This window comes from Diceros bicornis, chromosome 34 (genome assembly GCF_020826845.1).
Source record: "Diceros bicornis minor isolate mBicDic1 chromosome 34, mDicBic1.mat.cur, whole genome shotgun sequence".
In the NCBI taxonomy this organism is placed as follows: domain Eukaryota; kingdom Metazoa; phylum Chordata; class Mammalia; order Perissodactyla; family Rhinocerotidae; genus Diceros; species Diceros bicornis.
The window spans coordinates 10,089,343-10,103,304 of NC_080773.1; the positions used below are offsets into that span (position 1 = coordinate 10,089,343).

The window sequence follows — 13,962 nt, forward strand, 5'->3', positions numbered from 1 at the left end:
TTGTGTCTTTGGATCTAATGTGAGTCACCTGTAGACAGCATATAGTTGGATCATGTTTTCTTTTTTTTTAAGCCATTGTGCCAATCTCTATCTTTTGATTGAAGAGTTTAATCCATTTACATTTAAAGTAATTACTGGAAAGGAGGAACTTACTTCAGCCATTTTGCTCTTTGTTTTCTCTGTCTTACAATTTTTTTTATCCCTCATTTCCTCTGTTATTGCTTGAAGAATAGGGGTGACACCTAAAGTGAACTTTGCAAGGTGGGCAGTAGTCCCTCTGGCAGGTGAGCTTGGTAATAAGGGAGATATGGGGGACATTCTAGGCTGAAGGAACGGCATGGCCAAAGGGAATATTTTTTGTTTCCAGGAGGCATGAGAGGACCTGTGTGATTGCCAAAAGAAACCTTGATCTTCTGAGACACAATATTGCCAGAAGGGTAATTGTATGGTCTCTTACTGGATGTTCAAATCCAGCCTATATTCCTGAGATGTGTGACTCTAGGGCTGTCTTGAGTCTCAGGTCGCTGACTATGTCATAGAGATGATTATAGCATTTACCTCATAGTCTGTGGGAGGATGAACAAAAGTAAGAAAAACACACCAAGCAACTTACATGTGCCAGGCACTCCACTGTTTGCTTTATGAATATTTTCTCTAATTCTCACAACCACTTGGTAAAGTGGGAATCATTTTTGTTTTGATGCAGAAATCAAGGCTTGAGAAATGAAGTGACTTCCTCAAAGTTCTATAGAAGGCAACTGTCAGTCTCAACAGGCTGATTCAAACCAGGGAATTTGGGTCCAGAGCTGGGAACATGCTTGAATGCTGCAATAAACTCTCAGCATACAGCCCAGCTATACAGTATACAGTGCAGGTATACAGCCATAAGGCTTAGCTGCTGCTGCTGTTAACAATATTGTTTGTTATTACAATTTTTTCCCTATTTATTTTTAATGCTAGAGTTCTTACTTTCTGTGCTTCTCAAGCCACACAGACTTGTCATGGTCTTTCATCAATGGCTTTTTCATAAGTGTTTTTTTTTTCTAATACAATTGCATCCTGTTTAAAGGCAGTGTCTGACACTCTGACACACACACAAACACATACACACACACACACACACCCCCTTGGTACTCGGCATAGAGCTAGTCTCCCAAGAAGTACTCAGTGCCTTGGTTCTTTCAGGCTCTTTGCCAATGACTGCACAATGGGCTCTAATCACATCTGACTAGCCCAAGGCTAGTGATGCTACCCTGACTTTCCAGGCACCGGTGACCTTCAATGACATGGTTATAACTTCTATTCAGGAACAGTGAGGGCAGCTACACTCAGCCCAGAAGACCCTGTACTGAGAGGTGATGCTGAAATCCTTTAAGCTTCTGGTCTCACTGAGTAAAGCTTAACCTCTCCTCCATACGGAGACCTGAAGCCTCCTTCATTCTGCCCTTTCTCCAAAACACATCTATAGGGCACTCTCCCAACTTCCTGCAGCCCTGCTGTGTTTGTGTCTCACCTTCTCCTATCCAGTGCTCTTTGTGTGTCCTCAGGGTATTTGGGGTAATAAATATATTCCCCCCTAAAATGTCTCAAAATACCGAAAGATTTGTTGGAAGAAAACGGGAGTATCTTATAAGAACCCCCAAAAAAGTGAAATAGAAAGGAGATAACTGAGTGACAGGTGATTAGGAAGACCCACTAGAAGATGTGACATTTGAGACCAGAATAATGAAGCAGCCACGTGAAGATAATGATGATGATGAAATAAATAGCTAATACTCATTGAATGCTTTTAAGGTACCAGGCTTAGTAAGCATTTTATACCAATTAACTCAATTAATCTTCATAACAACCCCATGACATGTTATTATCACCATTTTACAGATGGAGAAACTGAGGCATAAGTGAAGTAATTTGTCCAAGGTCATACAAAGCCAGTACACTTGCAACTTGGATTTATACCCACATAACGTGACTCCAGAGTCTATGCTCTTCACACACGCACACGCAGTTTTGAGCTCTTGAAGGGCACGGAGTGTGCCTTATTTCTCTGGCCCATAGCAGATGCTCAAGAAATGGTTAATAGGCATAACTGAGCATGATTCTCCACCAGCGACATCATAACATCTTTACGATCTCAGCCCAATTTTTTGCCATAACAAGGTAATATACTCTTACTGCTTTTCTAAAACCTCCACTATCTTTATTTAAAACTCTGGCTTTCTTTTCCTAGTTCAGTGTGACTGTGAGGGCACTTTAAATCAAGAATTGTAAAACATTATCATGTGTATACTCGTGCTTTTTACATGACCAAGTATGGGCATTTGGATGAATCATCTCATAACGAAATAACAAGATGGCATAAAACCATGTGCATTGAAACAAATAAAACCTGGGGGATTAAAGGACTACTTCATCTTTGCAATACCAGTCCATAGGAGAGCAGAGGAAGGACAGAGAATGGGAGAAACAGAAAGATACTGCCATTACCCACAACTATATGCACGTAGTGGCCAGTCTATCCATGATCACGACTGTTCTTAGTCCTTGTTTGATACCAATGCCACGCTTCCTTAACTATAAACCTCCCAAAGACCCTTCAATGTTCCATAGAATTCCAAAATAAATCTCATGACTAACAATAAATCAAAGGAAAGATTAGTCTCTGCTTAATATTAAAAATTCACCATCCCATTCCAAATCCACTAACTCTACGGAAAACTGCTATGGAACGTGCCTTTGCCTCTTCACTTTCAGTTAAGGTAGCATATATACTAGAGTCAGAGAATATTTTGTTCAAAGTTGGAAACCCTATTCACTCATTCCACACCAGAATTATTATATCACTGATATTTCTTTTTAAAATAATTTATCTTATGACTATCAAACGTCACAGAGAATATAATCTGAAATATAAGGTTCAGTAGTCTCCTTATCTGGTTTCACTTTCTGCTGTTTCAGTTACCCATAGTCAACCATGATCCAAAAGTACAGTACAATATTTTGAGACAGACCACATTCACACAACTCTTATTACAGTATATTGTTATAGTTATTCTATTTTATTATTAGTTATTATTGTTAATCTCTTATTGTGCTTAACTTATAAATTAAACTTTATCATAGGCATATATGTATAGGAAAAAATAGTATATATAAAGTTTAGTACTATCCACAGTTTCAGGCATCCACTGGGGGTCTTGGAATGTGTCCCCTGCAGATAAGGGGGGACTACTGTACATTACCACCCTTTAAACAGTGTCCAGACAATCCTAATCATTGATCTATATTACCTTTCTAGTCACAAGATAGGAAACCACGGAGCCAGTAAGACTATTGCATTTATCTAAAACCTAGAATATTTAAAGCCATCCTCCTTACAAAGCATAATGATCTGTCAAGGTTCAGTGCAGAAAACAAAAACTCTCGGGCCGGCCCTGTGGCTTAGCGGTTAAGTGCATGCGCTCTGCTACTGGCGGCCCGGGTTTGGATCCCGGGCGCACACCGACGCACCGCTTCTCCAGCCATGCTGAGGCCACGTCCCACATACAGCAACTAGAAGGATGTGCAACTATGACGTACAGCTATCTACTGGGGCTTTGGGGAAAAAAAAGAGGAGGATTGGCAATAGATGTTAGCTCAGAGCCAGTGTTTCTCAGCAAAAGGAGGAGGATTAACACAGATGTTAGCTCAGGGCTAATCTTCCTCACAAAAAAAAAAAAGAAAGAAAGAAAGAAAACAAAAATTCTCTTAAGTATTTCAACAAGACACATATTGCACAAAATTAATGCTTTCAAAATTGGTGGGCAGGCTGGAGGAGAAGTAATAGGGATAACTCTGGACTTGAATTTCAATGTAAACGCCCATAACTATGATCCAGGGATGGAGAAATGACTGCTGCAGTCACAAGTGATGCTGCCAGGAGTAATACCTCCAAGCCACAAAACTTAAAACTAGACACTGGAAGGCCGGCCCCATGGCTTAGTGGTTGAGTCCGTGCACTCCGCTGCTGGTGGCCCGGGTTCGGTTCCCGGGCGCGCACCAACGCACCGCTTCTCCAGCCATGCTGGGGCCGCATCCCACATACAGCAACTAGAGGGCTGTGCAGCTATGACATGCAGCTGTCTGCTGGGGCTTTGGGGGAAAAATAAATAAATAAATAAAAATTAAAAAAAAAAAAAAAACTAGACACTGGATCATGGAGTCTAGCTGCAGCAAACATGGCAGAACTTGCTTGTCTGCTTTGCCTAGAACGACCCCAGAGTGTGTGCACCCACACAGCTACATAATTAGTACTCTTCCTTTAGAATTTAGATTAAAAAGCAACCCACAGTCAAGCCTCCTCTGATTTCCCATAGTATGTTTCTTGGCTAGCACTTGTAAAAATTAAAATGTGTAAACTAAGCCAACTACTGTGAATTATCCTCACCAGAATAATGATATTCTTCGCACAGAGATCAGGCCATTCTTCTCTAGGCTTGCTAGTCTCCCACTAAAGGCTATAGTAAGGCTGATCTCAATTCCTCAAGAGGAAAGTAGTGGAAAACTTTGCAAGAAATATCAGTGGCAGAGTGACAGTGTTCATTACATACAAAATGATTTTATTAGAAACAAAAAATTTTATTCACACTACTTTTTACTTCTTTTGCAGCTTTAATTTTCAACTTTATAACATTTACTGCATCCACTGGGTAACTAAATATCTTCACATGACCATTAGCTAATTTCTTTCTAGGACTCGAGTAAAATTGCATGCTACTGCTATAAGAAATGCATATTCACTTATGCTTGTTTGCTCCCTTTAGAAGTGTTTACAAATAGCATCATTGCAAAGATGTACACATAATTCCTACATCCTTCAGGTTGTTCTAGCATTAATCTTCTGATGTCTAGCAAGATAAGAACTCTTAGTGAACACTGCTACATTTCTTACATAAGCTTTCTCTCCAGTGTGAGTTCTTCGACATAGAATGAGGGATGTACTTGAAATGAAGGACTTCTCACGATTTCTATATTCACATTGCTTCTCTCCTGTATGTTTAATGTTTTATAAGAGATTCACATTGCCTAATGTCCTTCCCATATTTGTTACATATATAGGGTTTTTCTCCATTGTGGATTTACTTATGTTAATTAAGGGATCCATACTGGCTAAAGGCACATTCATTGCCTTCATATGGTCTCTCTACAGTGTGAACTGTGATGGACAATAAGGCTTGTACCATTGCTAAAGACCTTCCCACATTCATAACATTCATAAGACTTCTTCAGTATAAATTTTCTGATGTTGAATCAGGGAGGATCTATGGCTAAAATGTATTATGACAAATACTGCATTCAAACAGTTTCTCTCTTGTAGGAATTTTCACTTGTATAGTGACTCATATGGTCTAAAGGCTTTTCCACACTTACTGCACTACTAGCTTTCTCTCCATTATGTATTCTCTGATGGGCAGTAAGATTTGAGCCTTTGCTAAAAGCTTTCCCACATTCATTACATTTATATGGCTTTTCTCCAGTATGAATTCTCTGATGTACAGTAAGATTTGAACTACAGCTGAAGGTCTTCCCACATTTAATACATTCATAGGGTTTCTCTCCAGTATGAATTCTGTGATGTTGAAGCAGGGATGACCTATGACTGAAGGCTTTCCCACATATGCTGCATTCGTAAGGTTTCAACCTAGTGTGATTTCTCAAATGCATACTCAGTGATTCAGGCTGGTTGAAGGATTTCTTGCATTTTTGACATTCAAAGGGTTTTTCTTCAGTATGAATACTCTGATGCTGAATAAGAAATGAGAGGCTGCTAAAGACTTTCAGACATTTGTTGCATTCAAATTGTTTCTCTATAGTGTGAATTCTTTGATGTCGAGTAAGGTGGGAGCTACAGCAAAAGGCTTTTCCACATTCACTGCATTCATAAGGTTTCTCTCCAGTATGAATTTTCTGATGGTGAATGAGAGACGACCTATGAATGAAGGCCTTCCCACATATTCGACACTCATAGAGTTTTTCTTGAGTATGAATTCTCAGATGTTCGATGAGATGTGAAACACGACTAAAAGACTTTCCACAGTTCATACATTCATACGGTTTCTCTCCAGTGTGAGTGCTTTGATGATTGGTAAGTGACGAGATGTGACTAAAGGCCTTCCCACAGTCAATACATTTGTAAGGTTTCTCTCCACTGTGGCTTATCTGATGTCGAGTAAGGGATGAGCCATGGCTAAAAGTCTTCCCGCATTCACGACATTCATAGGGTTTCTCTCCTGTATGAATTCTCCAATGGCGATTAAGGATTGATTGTTTGCCAAAGGCCTTCCCACATTCACTGCATGTATAGATTTTCTCTCTGTTATAAGTCTGGTGAAGGGTAAGAGATTTACTCTGGCTGAAGGCTGCCACACTTTCGTCAGAATTCAAAAGTTTCTTTCCACCACTGATATTCTCATTTTTTATAACTGACTTTTTTGGTAAGTTCTTCTTAAATATATCATGTTTATGTGATTTTCCTTCAGCAGAAATTCTCTGTGGTTCAGAAAGAACAGACTTTAAATGGAAGATGCTTCTAAATGTACTGTATTTGTAAACACTTCCCCCAGTGGGACTTTCTCTAAAGGTGAGGGTCACTGGTCTGAAATGTTCTACCTGATTTTTGTGCTTCCCCTCCAACTTCTCTATATATTCCCAGTCCTTGTTAAAATTTGAAAATTCATGACTTTGTTTTATAATTTTTTCTATTATTACCGTTTGGGGGGAATCTTCATCATAAATATCCTCCTTTGCTGATAATTCCTTATTTTCCCATCTTGATTCCCAATCTGAAATATATCAAGAAAGCAAAACACTGCTTTTTCTGTTTTTCTTTAAAAGAAACTTCTATGGTAGAAATAACAAAATTGGATTAAAAACAAAGCGTCCACCACCCCAAAAACACATGGTCTGACACTCTCATATATTCAGTGATTTCTGAACAAAGTTCAAATGAGCACAGAGAATACAAACAACTCACAAAGGCTAGAACAGAGTGTAATACGGGAAATAGGTTAACTATAGGCAACCAGCATGTGGAAAAAAAATGAAACTATCAGAAAGAAAATGTGGAAGGCATTCTGGATACCAAGCCAGCATCCTGTGCCTATATTTACGTGAAAGACCACATTTTGTCTCACAACCTTGGTTCTCCAAGCTTCAATTAATCTCAATTTGCTGTCATATTAGTATGCCTAAAATGCAGAATTTACAATGCTGCATTAAATAGTTACAGTGACAACAAAATAATCTAAACACTCTACGGTTCACAAAGATTTAGGCTTTGTGAGTTTATGTAGGATCTGTGTGAAATCATATCATTTATTGGACATTAGAAAATATTGTTCCTAGAAACCTTCTTATGCATTCCTTACTTCCTCTAACACATGTTTATATTTGATCTTCGAATCTCAGCCTTAGGGGAAAAGTGATTTTCCAATTAACTGACAGCTTTTCTTAACCTAAAACCACCAATATATTTTTCCTTAAGTGGACTTAAAAAGAATATGCCTTTTTTTGTTTCAAATAAAATAACAATTTGAATTATGATGGCAAAAACCTCTACTTTTGATTAGATGACAAGTAATACAGAAAGATAGTTAATTTGAGTCAGGAACAGGTTGTTTTGAAACCTAAGCTAAGGACCCCTCAATTTTGCTACATTTGGGATCTCGGAAGACAGTATCCCTAAAATATCCTAAAATGCCTCCACACTTTCTATAAGCTTCTTTAACAAAGACCTCTTTTGCCTGATTCACCATGTCTTACCTGGATACATACCTTCTGACAGTTTTTTCTCCACCATCCAAGGTTCTTTCCCATCCTCCAATAAAGTGATCACATATGGCTTAGGTATGGAAAGACCTGCTTACAGGAAAAATGTAGAACTTTTTTAAGCTGTGGTCCTCACGGAGCAAGGGCCAACATCACAAAAGGGACCAAAGGAAGGTTTGAAGGACATTCACTGAAATGGGAAGATAAGCTTCAGGCGGGGCACAACAGAGCTATACATTTCCTCGGAAATGTGAAATAAAAATGCAGTGATTTACTCAGGAGGATCTCCAGCAACTCAGAGTGGCAGAAGAAAGATCTCCCTCATTGGAGTGGAGAGGGAGATATGCTTACCTAGAGACACCAGGTTCTCATAATTCTGGACCATCACATCCTTGTATAAATCCCGCTGAGCAGAATCTAGCCGTCCCCACTCTTCGTGAGAGAAGTCTATGGCCACATCACTAAATGTCACCTGAAACAGCAAACACACTTAGGCTCAACCATAGCCCAGGCCTCTTATGTCACTGATCACGGGGTAAAATTACTCTGGTTGTGGAAGAAAGGGAACAAGATTCAGCAGTTGTGACAATGAGCAGGAATCTAAGTTAGGTAATAATTGAATAATTATGTGTTTGACATTGTTATACAATAAGGATAAGAGACAAATATAAGAACTTTGCTTTAGGAGAGTTCATTTTGTTAAAGGGAATAGAATTATAAAATTTTTAAAAATCAGCATTCAACACTTGACCGCATATAGTCAAGTGCTTAGTTGTGTTTTTTTATAGTTTACAGGCTAATAAAAAATGATGTAGGGTAATAAAAAATGACGATCCACTAAGGTTCAAAAAAAAAAAATGATCCAATAGGTTCAGAAAAAAGACATCTTTATATTAAAGATAGACATATACACAACTAACTTATAAACAAAAGAGAAAAACATTTATGATATATGAGTAAACCTTGTATTGATAATCAACCTATAATTAAAATAATTTGAGAGCCCTGGGCAAGAAGACTAAAGGATGGTTTCATGCCACAGGTAGTCCTTGAATAGGATCTTAAAGTAAGTGCAAAGAAGAAAACAAAGGATACATTTCAAGAAAAATGTTCTAAGGAAATAGATTTCTTCTCAACAGCACTTACTCATGGTATTATTTAAAACAGCAAAACTAGAAAAGCTTAAATGTTCAATAATAGCTTACTGGTTAGTCAAATTATAATATGTACAAGAAACACATATAATATGTGTATGCATTTAAAATGGCATTATTACTATCTTTCATTGGTGAAATAGACATTGTTTGGGTATGGTAAATTTTTCACCCCAAGAGTGGCTGATTCAATGTTCTATTACTTTATTTGGATATTTTGCATGTATGTCTACCAGTGACACTGGTCTCTGGTTTTAAAGAGGAAATTGACCTTTGTCAGGTTTTGGGGAAATAATTAAAAATCAAATCTGCCAACCAGAAAATCCTCTCCACAATGCAGGCAACAAAGAGAACAGTTTTATTATTGAATAAGCATTAAACCAGATTGTAATGCACTTCACAGGCAATCACAAAGGAGACTGAAAGGACAGAAAGAAATCTCACCCTTTTATAAAGCCAGGCAGATACAATCCTTTACATACACGTCTTCAAAATAAATAGTAGCTTGTCCTCAAGTAAGAGGATTTGACAGCATCATTTGCTATACATAGTTCATCCTAAATTCACCTGGTAACTGGGGTGGCCACCTGCCTTTTCCCCAAAGAAAAATAAAACTTCCCACGACAAGGAGGTGGTCAGAACTTGGAGCCAGGAGCCCTAGGCTAAACTCCCACGGACAGGGAGATAGGGGTGCATCTCCCTTCATGTTTTCATTTCAAAGAGATGGCTCCAAGGCCCTTAAGAAAGACTTTACTGCCTCGTAAAATTGGCAGACACTTAGTTAGCTTTGAAAAAGGTTTACAAGCATCTTAAGGGACAGGGAAAGGATTTACAATTACAGGTTTTTCTCAAGAAAATACGGTAAGAAATGGAAGGGGGAGACGGTCTCTTTCCCTTTAGGAACCAGGGAAAATTCTTTTTCCATTTATTTACTCTTACCCAGGTATTAGGGTTATCCTACTCTTATCATATGAACTGAAAAATTTTCCATCTTTTCCTACTTTCCACAATGGTCTTAAAATGATAGGCTTTTATAAACCCCACCTGATAAACCAATACAATCATGCACCACATAACGACATTTCAGTCAACGACAGACCACAAATACAACAGTGGTCCCATAAGATTAGTACCATATACCCCGGTGTGTAGTAAGCTATATCATCTGGGTTCGTGTAAGTACGCTCTATGATGTTTGTACGACAAAATCACCTAAAAATGCATTTCTCTGTTGTTAAGCGACACATGACTGTAAAAAAAAAGACAACCCACTAAATGCGTAAAACACTATGTTTTATTCTATCAATGCAAAGATATTTCATATTTTAAGTTTTGAACACATATTAATGAATGTCATTATATTAATAAGTCTAAAGAAGAAAACCCATGTAATCTCACTAATAGACACTCTTTGCTCTTTATTTAGATCAGGGTTTCTGAACTTTGGCACTACTATCATTTTAGGCTAGATAATTCTTTGTTGTGGGGAGCCGTCCTGTGCATTGTATGATATTTAGTAGCATCCCTAGCCTCTACCCATCAGATGCTAGTAGCAACTCCCCTCCTCCCCCAGGGTTGTGACAACCAAAAATGTCTCTAGATACTATCAAATGTCCCCTATGGGTGGAACTAAGGGGGACAAAATCACCCGTTTGAGAACCACCACTTCAAAAATGTCTGCAGTTCCCTGAAAGGCTCTCTTAGGCCTCTCCGCCTATGCTCAAGGTGTTCTCTCAGTTCTGGAAAACTTCACTTCCACCTCGGCCTTCCTGGTACTATGGCCACCAAAACCAGCTCCAGCCCTGCTTCCCCAGGGACGCTTCAACTCCTTCTTTCCCTTCAACGGCCTGGGCAGCCTGGGGTGTTATTAATCTTTGTCACCAAAAGATTTTAGGATATTTGTCCCAGCACTTTCTTAATTTCTTATGCTTTCTTACTTTTCCACCAGTCAGTAGCCACATTTGGCTAGGTAAATCTGAATTAATTACAATTAAAAATTACAAAATTAAAAATTCAGATCCTCAGTCACTCTAGTCATAGTTCAAGTACTCAACAGTCCTATGGGGCTGGTGGCTACCATACTGGACAGCACACATTTAGAACATTTCCACCACTGTAGAAAGCTCCCTTAGTACTGCGCTAGATCATGAAATCCTGCATGTCAGTGTACACCCAAACCTATGTAAGCTTCTTCCTCACAGGAACTTTATAAGTGTTTAGAAAATGAATCAATGAATGATTTTGGCAATTAGTTCACTTCAGCTTTTACTTTAAAAAAATGGTTTTTTCAATTCTAATTATCTAGTATTTTCAAGAAACCAGACTCACTCTGCCCAACATGCACATCTGCCACTCACGCAGGCTTCACCTTCCACTCATGATTCTTCCCCACCATTTTTTCATCACTCATTCACTCAACAACTATATACTAAGCCTCTGTTTTATGCCAGGTACCACTCTGGTTACTAAAGATAAAACAGTCAACTAAAAAGAAAAAATATCCCTCTCAGTGGGAGGAGACAAACAATGAGCATACAGTGTATCAGCTAGTGAGTGATAAGCACTATGGAAAACAACAAAGCAGTGATGGAGGAGTGGAAGTGACAGTCAAGAGAACGTGACTGCAACTTTCAATAGGTGTTCACGGAGGCTTTACTGAGAAAGTAACCGTGGAGCAAAGATAAAAGGAAGTAAGAATGCAAGCCTGTGCTTATCTGGGGAAAGAATATTCCAAGCAGATGGTACAGCAACTTCCAAGGCCTGGAGGCAGTAGCCAGTGTGGCTGGAGCTCACAGGTAACAAGGAGACAGAGAAGGAAGATGGGATCAGAGAATTAACAGAGAGCCTAAGCGTACAAAGCTTTTTAAGTCACTACAGAATGCTGACTTCTATTCTAAGTTAGGGCCACTGAAGAGTTTCAAGCTGAGGAATGACAGCATTTTATACAACAAGAGGACACTGTGGACACAATACACTGTGACAGCTGTATTGAGAGGAGCCTGAAGAGGGTGAAGGGCAAAAGCAGAGAATCCAGTTAGGAGGCTCCTTCAATAATCCAGGTGGCTTGGACCAGGTGACAGGGTGATGGCGGTGATGGGGTAACCGATGGTCAGATTCTGTAGATATCCTCTATATATTTTAGATCAACTAGAATGTCTGAATGAGAGTTATACGAGAAAGGAAAAAGCAAGGATGACTCCAAACACCTCTTAACTTGAACAACTGAAAGGATTGATATGCCATTAATTGAGCCCACATTATACAGCTGTGACAACCATAAAGCAAATAACCTAAAATTCTCAACTTGAATTTTGAATTGTAATTGAAAAAGAGTTTTGCTCAAGACTCTACAGAGGCTTCTAGCAGAAAAGTGGTAGGAAAGAGGAGCACTGAGAGAAGACAGCACTTCGGAGTTCTGCAGGCTCCATCCTTTTCTGTAACGAAAGGAATCACAGATCCAGTCCCTAAATGGACTTTGTTAGTGGGAACTGGGAGGAGAAGCATAGCAAACACTCAAGAGTCCCGATAAGAAAGTGTTTCAGGAAGATTTGGGGGCATATCGACTTACCTGGAACATGACTCTGCAGTTTCCAATAGTCCACACAGTCCTCTTTCCAGGCTCTTGTGTTATAGAAGGGCAGTGTCCTGAGAAAGCAGATCAAAAACAGGAAAAAGCAGTCACGAAAAATCTGGCATACCTTGCAGCTCTGTGACACACCTGCATGGAAGGGCACACTGGGAATCATTTCCTAGGGCTCCATTCTTTCCCTGAACTACCAGAGTGTTCCTTGGCACCAGGTAACCATTTACTAGGTGCCACCTGTGTGTAAATCAACTATCATACACGTAACAGACAGACTCAAAACAACAGTAACAATAGTAAGAGCTCGATCAACCTTCACTACTATGCACGGTGGGCATTCACATTATTACAGATTTCTCTTTTAAACGATGAAAAACTGAAACGGCGATACTGAAGCACTTTGTTCAAGGTTACACAACTGGAAAACGTCAGCTTCACGACCGGGTAACATAAAAACAACGGCAGCTGGCGTTTTCTTCCAGTGCGTACGCGGCACACTCACGCGCCCGGTCCCTTTCACAGCAGCTCCAGGGGGTCCGCGCCGTCCTTGCTCCCGCTTACACGCAGGACACAGCGGCCCGGACAGCCAAGGCCCTGCCTGGGCTCGCCCCGCGGGGCAGACCCTGGGACCAGCAAGGTGCTGGCGGCCCGGTGCCGTTAGCCTGAAGCCGGCCGGCCGCCCTCCCGGGGCCCACACCTGCCTAAATCCTCAGCGGGACCTCCAGGCCCCGAAGCCCGGGCTGGGCTTCCCCCCGAGCCCGACGCGTCCAGGGCGGGCACCTCCGCGAACCTGACGCGCCGGGTCGTTGCGAGCGAGGATGGCCGCCGCCCTCGCGGGAACCGCACTGCCCAGAGTCCTCCCAGATTCCAAGACGGAGAATTCCGCCGCCTGGCCGAAGCTACCGCGGGGTGGACCAAGAGCGGAGTCCATACCAGAGCAGCATTTCTAAGACGACTCCGCGCCAGGGACAAAAGTTACCGGGGCCTCGCACGGTGGCCGCCAGAAAAACTACACTTCCCAAAAGTCTCTGCGGCCGCGCGCGCTCTCTGCGCACCGCGAGAAAAATGTCCCGGGCTTCCTAAGAAACTACACCGCCTGAAGCCGTCGTTGCAGAGCGGCTCAACCAGGACGCACACGCAAAGTATGGAGAGGACAACGGTCGTCTCTGGTGAACTCTGCTTCCTAGAACCAAGGGCAGCCCTCTACTGGCGTTGTAAGGGCAATGGCGCCCAAACCAGAAAACTACACTTCCCAGAAAGTGATGCGGCCACGAAAGGTCTTCCGGGTCATTCGTATGATCGCGCAGAGATTCTTCTGCGTGCACGGGCGGCCCCTGCTGGTGCCGGCGGGAACTGGCCTGTGCCCGCGGAAGGGCTCCTCTCGGCCAAACCCTGCTGCCCGGCTGTCTAGCTCGTATG

General features: G+C 41.0%; 1 protein-coding gene across 6 annotated transcripts; it reads right to left on the reverse strand.

Annotated features, from left to right (window-relative positions):
- Positions 1-4,165: 4,165 nt before the first annotated feature.
- On the reverse strand, positions 4,166-13,727 carry LOC131396747 (zinc finger protein 181). Of its 6 annotated transcripts, XM_058529116.1 has the most exons (6): positions 12,857-13,149; positions 12,529-12,605; positions 8,158-8,278; positions 7,801-7,899; positions 6,748-6,821; positions 4,166-6,528 (listed from the first exon to the last, which is right to left on the reverse strand). In XM_058529116.1, exons 1-6 carry the CDS (start codon positions 12,879-12,881, stop codon positions 5,335-5,337), a joined length of 1,590 nt encoding a protein of 529 aa, XP_058385099.1. In that variant the 5' UTR covers positions 12,882-13,149; the 3' UTR covers positions 4,166-5,334. The 6 variants fall into 6 exon arrangements, with proteins under 6 accessions (XP_058385099.1, XP_058385098.1, XP_058385097.1 ...); XM_058529115.1 differs by lacking the exon at positions 12,857-13,149 and adding an exon at positions 13,477-13,727 and having other exon boundaries at positions 4,167-6,821; XM_058529114.1 differs by lacking the exon at positions 12,857-13,149 and adding an exon at positions 13,334-13,727 and having other exon boundaries at positions 4,167-6,821.
- Between the last annotated feature and the right edge of the window lie 235 nt (positions 13,728-13,962).

Bases quoted from the DNA above. Each gene is read 5' to 3' on its own strand.
- LOC131396747 (XM_058529110.1), bottom strand. From the start codon at position 12,881: ATGCCCACCGTGCATAGTAGTGAAG. The intron at 12,606-12,856 runs GTTGATCGAGCT...CTGCTTTCTCAG, and splicing joins CACCGTGCATAGTAGTGAAG to GACACTGCCCTTCTATAACA. The intron at 8,279-12,528 runs GTAAGTCGATAT...TTGCTGTTTCAG, and splicing joins ACTGCAGAGTCATGTTCCAG to GTGACATTTAGTGATGTGGC.